This window comes from Pelodiscus sinensis, chromosome 23 (genome assembly GCF_052426305.1).
Source record: "Pelodiscus sinensis isolate ZL-2025 chromosome 23, ASM5242630v1, whole genome shotgun sequence".
Classification (NCBI taxonomy): domain Eukaryota; kingdom Metazoa; phylum Chordata; order Testudines; family Trionychidae; genus Pelodiscus; species Pelodiscus sinensis.
The window spans coordinates 21905695-21922671 of record NC_143074.1 but is presented as its reverse complement, the minus strand read 5'-3'; the positions used below and the strand labels follow the sequence as shown (position 1 = coordinate 21922671).

The following is a 16977-nucleotide window of genomic DNA, read 5'->3' as shown; positions in this document are numbered from 1 at the left end:
ATCCCATTGGCTATGTCTACACAACAAGGTTTTTGCACACAACGGCTGTTTGTGCAAGAATCAATGGAGCATCCACATCTCAAGCGTGTTTTTGTGCAAGGAAAAGCGACAGGACAGAGGGCCTTTGCCGGTAGAATTATTCCTCTCCCCACAAGGAATAACTTTTTTGTGCTACAGCTCTTGCGCAAAGGCACGTGTGGACATTCTGGAGGGTTTGTGCACAGGTGCGCTGATGACCATTCTGTGAATGGCAGTCCGAGGTTTCTTGTGCAAGAGTGTCCATGCAGTGTGGGCGCTCTCTTGCGATGCGCTTTGAGGGCTGGACATGCTTTTGCATAAGAACTCTCCGCAAAAGGCTTCTTGCGCAAAAACCCTGCAGTGTAGACAAAGCCATTCTGTACACTAGAGAATTAAGATCTTTTACTGCTATTAATTAGCATCTGGTTAAGTGTTACTGGCAAATTCATTTCTCTTTGAAGTGCATATTGTCACTTCAGTGACTTATTACAGAGGTATTTTCTACTCCAGGTATTTGGACCTATGTAGAAGTTTGAAGAATTGTTTGCCTTCATGAACCACCAAGCACAGAGGCCTCAAACTCCTGACATCCGGCTAGGGACTCCCATAGGACCCTGTCTGTAACTAGCCACCAAACCCCCCTCTTCCCCTCCTCCCCATGGCACACCATATAGAACCTATACACAGGTTTGGCAGACCACAGAGTGGGGGCTTGGCACTGCATGGCAGCAGCAGTTCCCACCACACACTCCCTGCAGTAGTAGGAGATGCAAGGAAGCGACGTACATGGCAGGCACACTTGCTCTGCTGCACTCTCTCCTCCCTCCCTCCCAGATGATACCTAAAGCCACATGCCATGGGGGAAGAGGGTGAGAAAGGACAGAGTTTGGGGGCAGGTAACCGACAGCCCCACTTCCAGAAGTCTTGTGCCATATTGCACAATTGCTCTGGCTGGGACTGGGCTGTGGGCCGAAGTTTGACTCCTGATGTTGCAAGTGATTTAAGACCTGGAAGCGCTTGCAATCAATTGCAAAATTAGCTGGTGCCCAGCAATCCCTTGTAGCATACCCCAGCACTGCCCAATAGCTTACAGAGAGGCCCCTTCACTAGCAGAACAAAACAAGATCTTTGAGTTCCATGTGCGAAGCCAGATTGCACTCGTACAACCTCAGCAGTCATAGTAAGAAATGCAGTGAAGTATCACTCACTTAAACCAAGCCTTGCAGAAACAAGAGAGACAGGTAGAGTATTTTCCATCAGATTTGAAATGCCTATAGAATGAATGACTGAGCCAACTGATGAAGGCTCCAAATAAGGCAATCCACTATAATTTGTCTAGATACAGGTACTTTATTTACAAATATTTAGATTAATAGCATTGTTACACCAAATGAAGAGTACAGCAGTCCAAACAAATCCTTTCTGTCACAGAAACAATGAGACCTACTGTAACTTACTTTGGGAATAAGGGCATCACACCTCAACAAGCGGTACTCATTAGAATGCTGTTTACGTCACCCAAATTTGTTTCGTCAGCAGGTCATGGTCCCTGGGCAACCCCTATACAGTGCAACTTGGTTTTAGCAAATTTCATCAGCCGTAAATTTAACATTATACCAATCTACTTTAATAATCTTAGGTTTAAAAAAAGACTAACCAGACAAAAACAAGGGACAGTGCACAAGTTCTCCAAATCCTATTGTCTGCACATTCCAGTTTTGGCTTTTATTAACATTGACTGTACAATACTCTGATATCACTGTTTGCTTACAGGTCTGAACATTGGATAGTTTCTCTTAGTGTCTGTAGAAAGGGATTTTAGGACTATTTTGTATTTTAAACACTGCAGTTTCACTAAATATTGAATGAATATTAGAACATGCGTTAGTTGTACCTACCCCTCTCAGCCACTTATCCCTTCCCCCCATGCCAATTTTGCATCACATTTGAAGTTTCAGAAATTAATTTGATTTTGTGTGAAGCATGGTACTGTCTCTAGATATTTAAACACGCTGGTCTAACCAAACAGACAATATCACATGTACTTTAACAAAGTCTGCATATGCCTGGGTACGATCTGAACTCTGATTTTCAACATGTAATTTCATGAAGGCAATATTTTAAGTCCTTTTAGTAAGAGGGACCCTATTTTTTAAAGAAAAGTTCCACTGTAGTGTAAATAAAAATGCAAAAGAGTAGTTAAAAATCCCTAGAGAGTTCTGACTGTCCAGTTCAGAATCTGACCACTCCAGAAAAGGTATAAAAGCATAAAATGTGTAATAGAACCAGCCATTCTATACAGTGCAAGGCAGGAAATTAAGCCCAATAAAGCAAAATGCTTACAAAAAAGAGAAAAGCAGGTTAGCACACTGTCGATTGCACAAGAACAGGGTTAATAAAACGGCATCGATATACCACAGTGCAAAGATGGAACAAAGACAGATATTCCACTAGTGTTAATATTGTTGCATTGGGGTGGCGTTCCCCCAGCACAATGCCCACCATTGACACCAAGGAGTTAAGCTTATGTTAGTGAACTGCAGTTACATCTATTTTTGTACTAAATGGGGCAATGTGGTCACATATAGATCATACTGTACAAACTGATATTTTCTTATATACTGTTCTAATGCCAGTAATTTATTTTCTTCATTAAAATCATATACACAGAATGTATTTAACTGTTAGCTCAGTTCCTTCAAATTTTATACATATTTACGTTCTGTTAACAAATGTAAAGAATAAAATGGCAAAAGATGATGTAAAGCTACCGAGCACAAGAAGAAAGAGTGGACTATTTTCCCTGCGCTAGACTAAGACGGAAGTAAGTTGTGTGCTCCTGCAACAAGCTATCCCCTAAATACACTCCTGCCACAGGGAATTCCGCCAACAAAAGCACATTGTTATAGAGCCCCTTGTCTACCATCAAAAGTCATTTCACAGCAAATTAACATCAGTTACTATGGACAGATTTAGAACAGTTACAGATGTGGAAGGAAGGCTGAAGAACCGTAAAATTAAACCGTACAAGAAAAAGCCCTGCAAAAGTGTAAAATCATGAGTCCAGCATCAGTGCTCAGTTTAAATCATGTATTGATGACACTATCACAAGGACAACTGGGGGAAAAAAAATTTCTAGATTTACCATGCAGGAGAGGTTTATTACTCTACTTGCCTTTGATAACCTGATTACATCTAAAGTTGTTTAGCAGTTTAGTACTGTGTTAAACTGTTGTCTCAGAGTTTAATTAAACCCAATAAGATGTACAGAAGACAATAAAGCAGTCAAAAGTACTGCTTCCAACAGAGGTGAAAGGTCAAAAATGGAGCCATGGAACAGAGGTCACTAGCAGCCACAGCCTTCTCTCTGGGGCTGGGGTTCACTGGTTAGTCGCCCCCCCTGCGGAGCTGAAGGTTTGTGTTGTACACCTGACTCTGCAGCATTCAGATCCAGGCTTCCATCTTGGATATTCTGGTAGATTTTCTTGGCAGCCTCCAGGAACGCATCTTCAACATTCTCTCCTCTTAAAAGGAAGCAATGAAATTAATCCGAGTTGTGTGCTATGTTGCATTCTAGATTGAAGAGGTTAAACATGCTTGGCCTGCCATCTGCCTCTTTCAGTCACTAGCTGAAATTTTCTAATAGTAGTAAGTTTGCTTTGATTACATGATCTGTAAACTGTTAACAAGACACACAGCTGTACCTACTCCCTCAAGACTTTGAAAAAGTAAACTGCCTAATGAAGTCTTTTAAAAATTACTAAGCAATAGGGACACTTTTCACAGGCTGTCTCCAGCTTTGGGGGGCAAAAAATCCAATGTCAGTTCATCCTTGATGTAGACTAGCCATTACAAATCTTGGACTTCAAAATACAGTTTTAAAAAAGGCTACACAGCAGAGATGCGCTTACTCCACCTCCCTCCCCAAGCACTTTCACATAAAGCACATTTTGAACATATAAAGGACAGTTATAATAAAAGGCACAATAATGAAGATCTGTGATGGTAGCTTGTATCAACTGTTCTATTAGTTTCTTGTAAGTCTTTAAGTTAGGATTTACTTGCTTTTTGGGTTTGCATCATCTACCATAGCACCTTTACAGTTTCTTGTTGCATAGCACTTCTCTTTGTAAGAGGATATCACAGCTGGTCTCACTGCAATACCAGCAGCTGCAGACGGGCAAAGAACTGTAGTTCTGGTTTGGAGGATTATGAGATTTCTGAATTTGGTTTCATTCTAATTGGAAAGAAAAAAGTTTCAAAATTCTTAACAAAAACAGAATTATTGTTCTCTGCCCAGTTCTGCCAGCGGGCCTGGCACCAGTTTTCCTGCACTGAAGTGGGGAGCCCTGGTAAGCCAGGTTGCCACGCTGCAAACCTAAAGCTGTTCTACCCAGCTTCCCTGGCACACAGAATTTCCAGCACAATTCTATCAAAACAGACAGGAGCCACAGAACATTTCAATTCTGGCAAATGAGCAAACTGCAATGAAAGTTCTGTTTCATTTTATTTTCCAACCAGCTCCATTGGCAACTGCTAGAGAAGTTTCACAGCATCTGTAAGTGACGTGCTACTAGTGAAGTCTTTGAATTAAAAAGTGAAATACTTGTTAGTGCTGCAAGGTGCTATGTGTAGGCCTAGTTTCTAAGAGCCTTGGTACACTTGCCAAGCCATATCTGCTTACTGCGCTGTGAGAACAAATATAGGTCAACTGGATCTCAGGATTCCTATAAAAATCACAGAAACGTAGAATTGCAAACTAGTCTAGTTCCCTGCACTGAGCCAAGACTAAGTATTATCTAGACTGGGGTTCTCAAAACTTCACAGCACCACAACCCCCTTCTGATAACAAGTTACACTGGGAGGGGGAACCTGCCACCCCCAAGTGCTGGGGCATAGGCGCTTGTGTGGCCACTCAGGAGAGATTCCAATGCTTCCCAGCTGAATAACAGAGCACCCAGGTCAGTTCTGCATTTCTGCTCGTGGTGCACATTCACACATGCCTCTGTGCACCTAGAAATTTATTCTGCACATGGGAGGGGAAAAATCCCCACATGGATGGAAAAGATCAGAGGGAACATTGGAAAGGAGTGTCGTCTAATGGACAGAGTGGGTGGTGAAGCCTCCTGGGTTCTGAGCAGGAGCCTGGTGGGGAATGTGATTTAGTGGTTAGAGGCGGGAGTGGGAAGCAGGACAAGCAGTGTGGTCTGGCGGTGGCAGCAGCAGGGGGGCTGAGAACCAGCTCTCCTTGCTTCTATTCCTGGCTGTGGGAAGACAGGTGCCCTAGGGGACAGAACTCCTGGGTTCTTGTGCTGACTCACTATGGCGAGTGGTATTTTTGCTAGTGTCCTGGGCTTCCTGGGGGCTGGGTGACCTGTGCACTGCAGTGGGTTTGATCTCTCTTGGCTGGCAGCAGCGGTCCAGCCAGCTCCGTTTCCAGAGCTGATTTTGCAGGAAAGACAGCTGAGCACTGAAGGCTGGGGGTGGAACCAGCCAGAACGGGGCACACGGAAAGAAGGAGAAGAGAAAACACCATGTCCAAAAATAACCCGCCGTGGCATCATCTGGGGAAGCTGCCATGGCAGAACGTGCCATGCTCAGCTCAGCGCCAGGGTTCCTTTGCCACTCAGTGCTGGGCTCCTGGCATGTGTGCACAGCCCAGAGCTGGGGACAAGCTGCTGTGGGCTAGGCCCGTCAACCGGGACAGCAGGGGATGGGGGAGGGGGGGAGGCACATGACCACAGATAGACAGAACAGTGCTAGGCAGGCAGGGGAGAAGGGGGCCTCTCCCGGATTCCCTGACAGCCCCATTAAAATGGGGTTGTGACATACAGTTTGAGACCCACTAATCTAGACCATCACTGACAGATACTTGACTAACATGTTCTTAAAAGCCGCCAACAGAGATTCCACAACCCCCCTAAATAATTGGTTTCAGAGCTCAAGTAGTAGTTTTTCCCAATGTCTATCCTTAATTTCTGGCACTGCAATTTAAGATCATTTCTTTGTTCTGTCCTCAAAGAAATGAACCTCGCTCTTCTTTTTGGATGGTCAAAAGAAAGCATGCTACATCATCTTCTGATAGTGCAATACCCCTATCCAGCAACACCTTCATGCAGCTGCACAGCCTTGCACAGGTGCTATAACCAAGCGCTCTGAATGCTTCACACAAGAGAAGTTTCACACTTCAAAGCTGAACTCAAGCCACCACCAAACCAGCAGGGTCATTAAAAAGAGGAAGCTGAACAATCTACAAGACCAGCATAATTTAACCAGTTTTGCAGCTTAGAGCACCCATCAAGTGCTCTGTTTTCTCAGGGCAACTCTGATGGAGGAAGTGTTGCCCGAGTTCTTAAGTGAAATTAGTAAGTTTCAGTTTCCAATTGGAGGGTTTTTTTAAAGTCATATCAGTCTGTTACAATTCTGCAGCCATTTGCTCAGATGTTATCCCAAAAACAGAGTAACAAGATGGCTGTTGCAAGTAAAAGGTTGAGAGAGATAAGGCAAAAAAATGCTAGACATGCTCTCTTCCTCCATCTCCTGAAAATACTTTTACTGCAATCCAGTCTGAGAAATCAAGTTCACTTTCACCCACAAAACCACAGATTAAGCCCTTCTACGTAAATGAATACTAAACTTAAAGGCCACACTTCCTAGCGACATTTTGCTTAAACAAAGTGATTGCTTTGGACTTCAAATATTCTAGTTTCAATAGTAGGCCTATCACTTACGTTTTTGCACTTGCTTCAAGGAACAGCAATCCTATTTAGAAACAAATTGAAACTGTTAGGATATATGAAATACTTCAGAACCATATTCACCGAAGTTTGAATTGTAAGATAACCACATTAGGGCCTACTGGCTGTCATGCTAAAGAATACTTTCAAAAGTAAGTAAAGTTTTTCTTTTCCAAGCAGGGCATCAATATGCAAACTGTATTTATAGTACTAAAATAAGCCAAGTTAGCAGATTATTAGACACAAAAGTTTTATATACAGCTAAATTATTTTAAAAGTGTGCTTTGAACAGTTTCCAGTTACCAACATGGAAGATTCACTTAAAAACCTTTAACCCCACTGAAATAAACAGCACACACACAAAAAAGCAAACACACCATTTTCTTCTGCAAACTGTTTGGCTTCTTCATATGTAACATCTCTCTGTGCTTCCAGATCTGCTTTATTTCCTATGAGGATTATCACCTGGTTAAGAACAGGAAAAGTGTTAGCCTGGAAAACAGTTCCATTGCTCCAAAAATCAACCCCCACTCCAAAATCAAGTTGAAGAAACTTTTTTAATAGTAACTAGACATGAAATTAGAACCATGACAGCTCTTGCATATACACATCCAACCCATGGTAAATGGGAGAGAAATGGCACTCAGAGGGTATTTAAGATAACCCACTAAGCAGTAGCAAGTGAACTTCTCCTTTCTCTCTTCTCCCCCTTCTTCCCAGGCAGGGAAAAGGAAATTGATATAAACTCTCCAAGATTAGAGGATCTGCAGCAGGACTTCTACAAGCTCACACAGCATTGCTATCCCTTTCCCCAAATTATGAACATTCCCTCCCCAAACAACTACAGACTCATTCATTTGATAGAAAAGTTTAAAGATACTTTCCAAAAGTTAAGGGATAGGTCATCCACACACTATTCCTTACTCTAGCAAGCTTCATCTTCACCACGAAGATTAGAGCAAAAAGAACCCCAGATGCCACACTGAACCTCTCCTCGCTATAGGGTTCCCATGGCCTGAGAGCCTGTGAAACGTGCAGTTTTATTCTAAGATACAACTACTTCAAAGCAGTCCTAGCTCTGTGCGATTGGACTTGAACCCACATTTTTAACATCCCCCCCTCAAAAAACACACACCAAAGACATCAGAGGCAACACAAGGGTGGGAAGGAATTGTTCTACAATCAGAAATGCAGTAAGTGAAAGAACATGGCTTGACTTCCAAAATCTAGGTTGAGTTCACCAGGGCTAACCAATAAAACCACCCAGACATACCAAAAAGGATTGAAAGTATAAACTGATTGATTTGGTGCAGTCAGTCAAATATGAAATCTTAAAGCATTTTAAGAGGGAGAGAAAAAGGAAACTCCTTTTGGCCTCCCAAGAGGGACAGAGAGGACCCTTGGAGAAAGACATTAAGTAGTTTCTTTGGATAAGATTTAAATTTATGTTCAAATTCTGAAAAGAAAAAAATAAACAAAGGACAAGTTAAACTTTCAATTTAAAACTAGCAAGTTGTGAGAAGGGGAAGATGAAATTCAAGTGTTTGTTAATATTAACATTGAAAGTTAGCAATAAAAAATGAAATAAAACTCATGCATGCTATATATATATATATATATATATATATATATATATATATATATATATATATCAAGGCTAGCGCACTGTAAGTGTAAAGAATATCACTATGTATCAAGGAAATACATTTCAGTCTCCATCTTGGATTTCTTGCTTTGGGATAAGAAGTTTTATAAAAAACAAAGAGCAATCTAACTTACGGTATTTGGATTGGTGAGATTCCTTGCATCTGTCAACCAGCTGCTTAAATGGTTATACGTGCTTCTTCTGTGGAGAGCCAAGTGAAGAGAATTTCACTTTAGTATGTAGTACTACCTACAGTACACTTTTCAAAACTTTGGGACAAATCTATTTTAACCACTAGCGATGGAGTGATATCAGAACAGAACTTAAGCAACTCAGCCAACCCATGAAGCAGCATAAACTCTAGAGAAAAGGACAAGTACTTAACAGAAACAGTATTACTGCCTACCATGAGGGCACAGTGTTAAGACACAGTTTTGTATAAAACTCATTAAAGGATTTCCTATCTAATACTCTTAAAGGACCCTGCACTGTAAAATACTGCTTAGGTAACACTGCATAAGATTAAGTCTTATTTCTAGCAAATTAGGATACATACAGCACACGATGGAGAGAAAGTATAAGGTGGCAGAAAGAAACTGAACACTAACCCCACACTTAAGGGCAAGGATGGGCCTTTAACTGTGCCCCAAATATATGAGGATTTATATGGTGCAATGCCCATGAAGTTTGTTCCTTACTTAGGCAGGCGATGCCTTCAGGTTGCTTTTTCCACCCCCTAAACCATCAAGTCCCATTGACCATTCTGTATTAACTATTCCTTTAAAACACCTGATAAAATATTTACTATGATATGACTAAATTCTTCAGCAGATTCATAGCTCAAAAGAAGGGTATTTAGACTGACAAGAGGGGTGAGAAAAATCTCTTCTTAGACGAACTTCTGTTGGCGAGAGACACAAGCTTTCAAGCTACACAGAGCCCTTCTTCAGGTCTGGGAAAGGTACTGCCATCAGGATGGATAAACAAAACAATTTTTAAAAATACCAAATATAGTTTTGGTTTTTTAAATGAGAAATTTAGTATTAATTTTAAAATAAGTTACAATTAAATCCTATTACCAACATGTTACACTACACTTACAAGGGGTGTTACATACATGACTATTTCATAGTCCCTGGGGGCAGGGCCAGCAGCCAGTATGCTCCAACCCCATTCCCAGGAGTCCCCTGCTACCCTGCGCTGCCTCTGTAACAGAGGCAGCAGTGCAGGCAGCAGGCAGGAGCCAGTCCGTGAGGGGAGTCTGTTTGAACATCTTTAAAAAAAAAAAAATTTGAGCTTCCTGCGCAGACCAGCTGCCTGCCACCCCACACTGCTGCCTCTGATACAGAGACACCAGCGCAGAGTGGCAGCAGCCCCTGTCCGTGGGGGTCCGAGATCCCCACACAGAGAGAGGCCACTCCGTGGGGAGCTCGGACCCCTGCGCTGCTGCAAAGCCCAGGCCAGTCACAGACAGCGGCTGCTTCATGGCAGCCTCCCCTGACATCCCACCCCCTGCGTTGCTGCTTCTAATTAGCACTGGCTCCTGGGGGGAAGGCAGGTCCATGGAGTTGACTTGAAAGTCAGATTCCCGCATGTATTTGGTTCCAGCCTACCCCCTCACCCTCTGTGCTGCTGCCTATCAGAGGCAGCAGCACGGGGAGCGGCAGGGAGGGGTGAAGAGGGGGGAGACAGGTGACTCTGGTGCTCATGGGAAGAGACAGTTCCTCATGGGCACCAGCTCCCATCCCCACCCGTTGCTGCCTCTGATACAGAAGCAGCAAGGAGGGGGAAATGCACGTAGATGACAGGATTAACTGATAAAGCCAGGATTATCAGTTAATTGTGTAGTCGTCTATACAAGGACATCCCTAACCCTTAAGGGGGGACAAAAAAGGTCATATACAACATAGTGACATTGTAAAGCAGAGTCTCAAACAGGCTTGCAAACACTTTGGAGTCATACTATGTGCTTTAGCTGAAACTACAAGTTGACAAAATATCAGTCAGTATCTTACCTAGTAATATCATAGACCATGAGAGCTCCTGCTGCTCCTCTGTAGTAGCTTCGTGTTACAGCCCTAAATCGTTCTTGTCCTGCTGTGTCCCAGATCTGCAGTTTAATTTTTTGGCCACTAACTTCAATTATTCTTGTACCAAATTCGACCCCAATTGTGTGGGGACAGTCAGCCATAACTGTCACAAAGATAAATCAAAGGTTCACATCTTTCTACTAGACATCATCTCACCCTCACAGAGGAAGGTTTTAGTATACCATCTTTTTATATATTAAAAAAACCAAAACAATCTCAATTAAATCGACTTGTTCTCTAACTGTAAATTGTTTTTAATTTCAGCAGCCTTGAATGATAATCTATCGTTGTCAGGAAATAACTAAATGCACTGACAAGCATTTAAGAATGGTCAATTCATAAATCTCTTACTGGAAGTTGCAAATGCATGCATCATTGATGTGTTTGGCAATACAAGTTGAATAAATGATTTAGTTTAGGTTGCTGCACAACCCAGCCTCGTGGAAACAAATTTAACTTGATGGCTTAAAGACTATCCATGACTTGAATGAAGATTTTTATAAATTGCCAACAGATGGTTTAACAGCGTTTTTCAAACTTGGGTCATGAGGATGCTAAGGTAAGCCACTGGCAGGCCTGCGCCTCTTTGTTTACTTAACATGTCCATAGCTATAGAGCCCTGCAGCTAACCTGGGCTACGGTTCACCTTTTCCAGCCAAGGGGAGCGGTGAAGTTCCATAGCTACAGACATGTTAAATAAAGAAAGTGGTGCAGGCCAGTCAGTGGCTTACCCTGGTGGCCCCGTGACCACAGCATAAAAAACACTAGTTTAACACACTACATGTGACCAGCAGCGGGGATGCTGGATCACACCAGAGATCCATCCAGTTTATTACTGTAGTTCAGGGACTTTCCTGTAACTGATGCTTGAGGAAGGTTTTAAGAAACATTTCAGTAAACAGTTCTAGGATAACCTGTCAACAGGTAAGTCATCCTCCTAATTCCCTTTAGGGATCAGTTTATGCTCTCTTTGTGCTCAAATTTAAGTTCCATTGCTTCAAGTAATAGAATTTTTGAGGGGTTACCTAAGAATGCTATAAATATTTGCCTCTTCAAAATTCCGGCCATAAGCTAGAAATTTCTTGGTACTATCTTTGATTAACCTGGTCACACTGGAAAGTCACTTTCCGATCCCTAGTTCTCACCACACAAGCACACTTTAAAACGGTGCAACTACACTGCAAGCCAGAGAGCATGAAAACAAACATTATCCACTACAAGTAATCTGCATGGAAAGGATAAAAATACTAAGAGCCACAACAAACTTCCAACACTTCTGAAGAATAAAACCTAACAAAGCTTCCGAACTGGGAAGCAGCACTTGAGTCAATGCTTCTGTACCACCATCTTCACATGGAAGAGAAAAAGGACACTGCAGTTCTAGAACAGTTCATGATGCAGATGGAACAGCTGTTACTCGTGACAGTCAAGCTGTAAACTCCAGTTATTTAAACCAATAAAAAGCTAGCTTTGAATTTTAGTAGTTATATCCCAGTTTGAATGTCCTTGCAAAGTGAGCTTTTGCATTCCAACAAAAGCTCTACTCTCAAACACCAATGCATAAAAGTGTAGGAATATTTTTAAAGTGTGGCTTGTGATTGAAGTTTGGTAACTTCAGAAGCCTTCATGGAGCAAGACCTTTCCCAGCATCATGCTCATTATACAGGTATACTTTGGGAATGATAGCCTTTAGTTGACACCAGGGGGCTGTGCCCCCGGCTTGCTACACTCGCCAACCTCCCCCCCGCCTCCCCCGAATCTCTCCTCAATAGAGGAAGGAGACAGTTTCCCGGAAAGCACATGTAGACTGCTAGAGCCAGGTGGCAGCTGCACCTTGGCAGGCAAAAGGGAAGGGAGAGGCAACAGCTGCTGTGGGGGAGGGTCTCCATCCCTGGCCTGCAGCAGGTGGCTCTGGGAGACGGGGCTGGTCCCCTCTAGGGGCGTTGAATGTAGGGGCACCTCGAGCCATGGAGACTCCTCACTTGGGAGAGAACTTTCCCTTTTAGCCCCGTGATCTCTACCCCACGTGGGGGGGCTGCTAGTTATCCTGTCTCTCCAAGCACCCCCCCCCACCAGGTCCAGCGAAGAGAAGCAGGGGAAGGAGCAGCACTCCAAGCAGCACATGAGGACAAAAGCCAAGAGTCTAGGTGGGTGGGTGTGGCTGGGCTGGCAGGGGAGCTCTTGTATGGCCCAACTTAATTTCAGACACAAACTTTGTAGCAACCCTCCCCCCCCCCCCCCAGACAGCTGGAGCATCCTGACAGTTCACCTCCCCACAGTAGCGTGTGCTTCGCTGCATCCAGCGTGGAGCCTCGGGGCTCCCCCCCTCCCCCCCAGCAGCACCCCCAAGCACGAGGAAGGAGGCTGTGTGGCTGAGGGACACAGAGTGACGTATGAGGTCACTGTGATCCACAGGAAAAGGTTTTTTAACTAGAGAGGAGAAGTCACTCTCCAGACATATGGACAGATCAGAGACTGACAGGTAGAAGACCATGCTAAATAACTTAAGTACTTCTACCTTCATCATTCTGACTATGATTAGTCTATGTATTTGCAATGGGTGATGCACCAGCGGGAACATCACGCATGCTGGAAAGTAGCTTTCAAAACTAGGGAAGCAGGAAAGAGTGGAAGCATACCATCGTGAAAACAGGTCTCTGGAAGAAGATACTCACATTTTTTTTCTGTGAATTGGTGAAGCAAGCAGGACTTTCCTACTCCCATGTCCCCTGTTAGAGAAAACACAATTACTGCACTGGGAAAAATGGCTTTAATTGAAAGACATCTGACAAGGTATTATACTGACCACACAAGTGTCCTGCTGGACCATGCTTAGCTATGCCTGTATGCACAAGGTGATTTTCACAGTATACTCAGGAACAGTAATTTTTGCTATGGCTTTGTTCAGACATAGGGCAGCAGAGGCATCCAAGTAATAAAGAAAAGGAAAGGAATTCAAGATTACAGCCTCAGGTGATATCACTATTGGGGTTTGTAAGAGGATACAGAAAGCCGACCCATTAAGCATTGAACGGGAGCGATACTGAAGTTAAAATTTCTGTTGCCATTTGGAAATAAAACTTCACACTGACAAGACAATGGAGCAGAAGAAGCCTCAGGAGATCATCTAGTCCATTCTCCGGCACTGTGGCAGGATTAAGTAAACCCAGGCTGTCCCTGATAGGCATTTGTCTAACCTGTTTTTAAATACCTTTAATGGCAGGATTTGGGATCCCTGTCATGACTGTTCCAGCACTTATCCAACCTAACTGTGAGACTAGGTATTAGGAAAAATTTAAGTCTCACTTGCTGCAAATGAGAGGATTATTTGTTGTTCCCCTAGCCTACTGAGGGTAGGACAAAAAAGTTGTTAGAGGACCATTATTTGAAGACTTCAGTCTCTCCTCATCTTCCCTCTTTTAGACTAAAGATGGCCCAATTCTTTCAAGTTCTCTTCGTAGGCTATATTTTCCAAACCGCTTACTTTCATTGCTCTCTTCTAGATAGGTGTAAGCAAACTGGAGACTCTTAAAATGAAATACCCCCAAACTGGACATAGTATGCAATCTGAGGCCTCGCTAGCGCAGAATAAAAGAGAAAGGAGACATTCCATGTCGCAACACTTAACACTCCAGAATGGAGATTTGCCCTTTTTGTCCAACTACGTATTACTTTACTTATATTAATTGTGTTATAATTCGAAGATCCTCTTCTACAGTATTGCTGTCTACAACGGGGGGGGGGGGGGGGGGAGAGGGGGAGACTGATGGTTTTTGTGCATTTAATTTTTTTTCCTTCCTAAGTGTAGCCCTTTGCAATTATCATTATTGAATTTCGTCTTGAGTGCAGACCAAATTCTTCAGTTCATCAAGATCTTTCTGAATTCTAATCCTGTCCTCCCAGGTGCTTGCAATCCCTCCCAGTGTGGTGGTGTCTGCAATTTTTATAAGCATACTTTTACTTCATTATCCAAGTTATGAACAAATGATCAAGTTCAAAGGCAGCAGCACGGGGGGCCAGGGGAGACTGCCATGAAGCGACCTCTTCCTGAGGTGGGCCCTGTCCATGGGGGGTCCCAGTGGACAGGGCTGTTGCTGGTCTGCACAAGGAGCTTGTGTTTAAACTAGCTCCCCTTGCGGACCGACCGACTCCTGGCTAGCACCCTGCACTGCTGCCTCTGATAGAAAGGCAGCAGCATGAGATGGCAGGGGGCTCCCTAGGCGTGGGGCCAGCCCGCACCGGCTGCCAGCCCTACCCCCGGGGACAATACAGGCAGTCCCCGAGTTACGTCGGATCCGCACTTACGAACGGGGCTCTCCCCCCCCCCCCCCCCCCCGGGAGCTCGCAGGCAGCGGGACCGCCCAGCATGCAGCGGTCCCGCCACCTTGACCTCCGGGGCGAGAAGAGCTGCTCCCGGTGTCCCTGGTCTGCTGGAGACGGTCCCCAGCAGACCAGAGGCACCGGGAGCAAAGCGGCAGCGGAGTCCCGCCCCAAGCAGCAGCTGACTTGGGGATGCCTGAGATTCTTAAGTTGAATCTGTATGTAAGTCAGAACTGGCGTCCAGATTCAGCCGCTGTTGAAACTGATCAGTTTCAGCAGCGGCTGAATCTGGACGCCAGTTCCAACTTACATACAGATTCAACTTAAGAACAAACCTACAGTCCCTATCTTGTACGTAACCCGGGGACTGCCTGTAGTCAACCAACCACTAAGAATTCATGTGGTTAGTTGACTGTTCTATTACCTGTGTAATGGACAGGAGGCGTGCTGATCAGCACCCGGTGACTAAGGGGTTAAACTCAGGTAGATAATAAGGGTGTTGGCCAGAGGGCCAGGAGACGCAATCAAAATGGTGGGCTGGAATTTGAATTGTATAAGGTGCCTTTCCTGCTTTCTTTGTGTGGGAGAGGAGGAGGGGAGGAGTTAAGACAGACAGAATAATTTAAACCCAGGCAGGACAACCATGTCTCCAAGGAATCTGAAGCATGGAAGTGAACTGAAACAAGGAAAGAGTGGAAGTAAAGGGAAAAGTGGATCTAGTCGCATTCAGGGTATTCTTCATTTTGTGGTTTGGTTTGAACTGCTCTGTGTGAATCTATGCCTCCCCTCCCCATTTACCATTAGCACTGTGCTCAGAGACTTCTGTGTTTTAATTTGTTTTCCTTAGTTGCTCTGTAACATCTATGCTTTATCAAGTTTCTTTTGTTTTGTAATAAACATCACTTTAAGATTTGATTGTGTCCTGAAAGGGGGGGTGCGTGTGCATGTCAGCAGCTTGTTTTTCCTCTTCTTTTTTCAAGCTCTTTTAAGGCAAAGGAGCTTGAGGTACCTCTGGGGGTGGGTTCAAGTGTTCACCCCGGTTTTGTACAGATAAAAATCACTTGATGGCAGCAACCCCCCAAATCTGTGTATTGTGATTATGGGGGGGATTTTTTTGTATCCAGTGCCTATAGAAGCAAAGGGGTTTCCCCCCCTTTCTGAGCATTTTGCAGGCCCCCCCCATCTTCTGCACTAAGAGTGCCAGAGTGGGAAACAGCTCTGACAACCTGATAACTAACAATCTATTTACCAAAGGTTTGCCGTCAAACTGGAAGGACATATCCATGGGGTCCCCTGCCCTCCCCCCCGCTCTCCTGCCTCTCAGAGACAGCAGTGTGGGAGGAGGCGGCACCACGGAGACAGTGCTGGGGGGAACAGTCTTCTAAACTGGCTCCCCCGCAGCGCCAGCTCCCAATTCCCCAATCTTGCTGCCTCGGATACAGGGGCAGCAGGGGGGGGGGGAGAAAAGGGGAAATGCGAATAGTCAAATAGATTAACCAATAATCCTAGACTTTCAACTAGTTATGTGGCTGCCTCATGGCCATTTCATTTAGATTATCTCCCAAATTTGCTTTAATTAAATTTTGAATGAATAATACAGATAACCCTCAATATGCCACAAATCTCTTGGTCAATACAAATTTACTATCAGCAGTTCAATTTGGACACTATGCAGTCAAAAAAAAAAATCAACCCAGGAGTAGTGCATGCAATCATATGTCCTCAAGCAGCTGGTCCCAGTGACTACGCAGCTTCGTCTGTCCATTATCTTTTAGAGATGAAAATAAATAAAATGTAGCAGAAATCTGTTTTGGTGCTGTAGGTTCCAAGCTCAATGACACCGACAAACTTGAAGGATTTCTTCTTCCTTCCTACCACACCCACAAAAAATCCTAACTGTGGCCTTTTTAGGGTACTGCAGCAGCATAAGTACTAGAATAGCCATTTTAGACACAGGAGGATTTCCCCAGCATAGACAATGGCCATACCAGCCTTCCACAGAACATTACAAGTTTTAACATAAAGGAGATATATATGGTAAGCCAGCCTCCTAGCTGCGTGAATTGTACCAAAGGATGCACCAGACCCGTAGATTTGGGCAAACGAAGGAGGCTTAAAGCCACTGCAGCCTCTCCCTTCCACTAAACTGCACATTTGCATCCATGGT

At 44.0% G+C, this 16977-nt stretch overlaps 1 protein-coding gene across 2 annotated transcripts in view; it reads right to left on the bottom strand.

Moving 5' to 3' along the window:
• Positions 1-1348: 1348 nt before the first annotated feature.
• Positions 1349-16977, bottom strand: part of RAB14 (RAB14, member RAS oncogene family) — a 30353-nt gene continuing 14724 nt past the window's right edge. For both annotated transcript variants that reach the window (XM_075905474.2, XM_089772902.1), the window contains exons 3-8: positions 13166-13219; positions 10416-10593; positions 8535-8601; positions 7133-7220; positions 6750-6780; positions 1349-3542 (exon numbers count right to left, since the gene is read on the bottom strand). In XM_075905474.2, the coding sequence (XP_075761589.1) occupies positions 3365-3542; positions 6750-6780; positions 7133-7220; positions 8535-8601; positions 10416-10593; positions 13166-13219 (596 nt within the window). In that variant the 3' untranslated portion in view covers positions 1349-3364. The remainder of the gene's footprint in view (positions 3543-6749; positions 6781-7132; positions 7221-8534; positions 8602-10415; positions 10594-13165; positions 13220-16977) is intronic.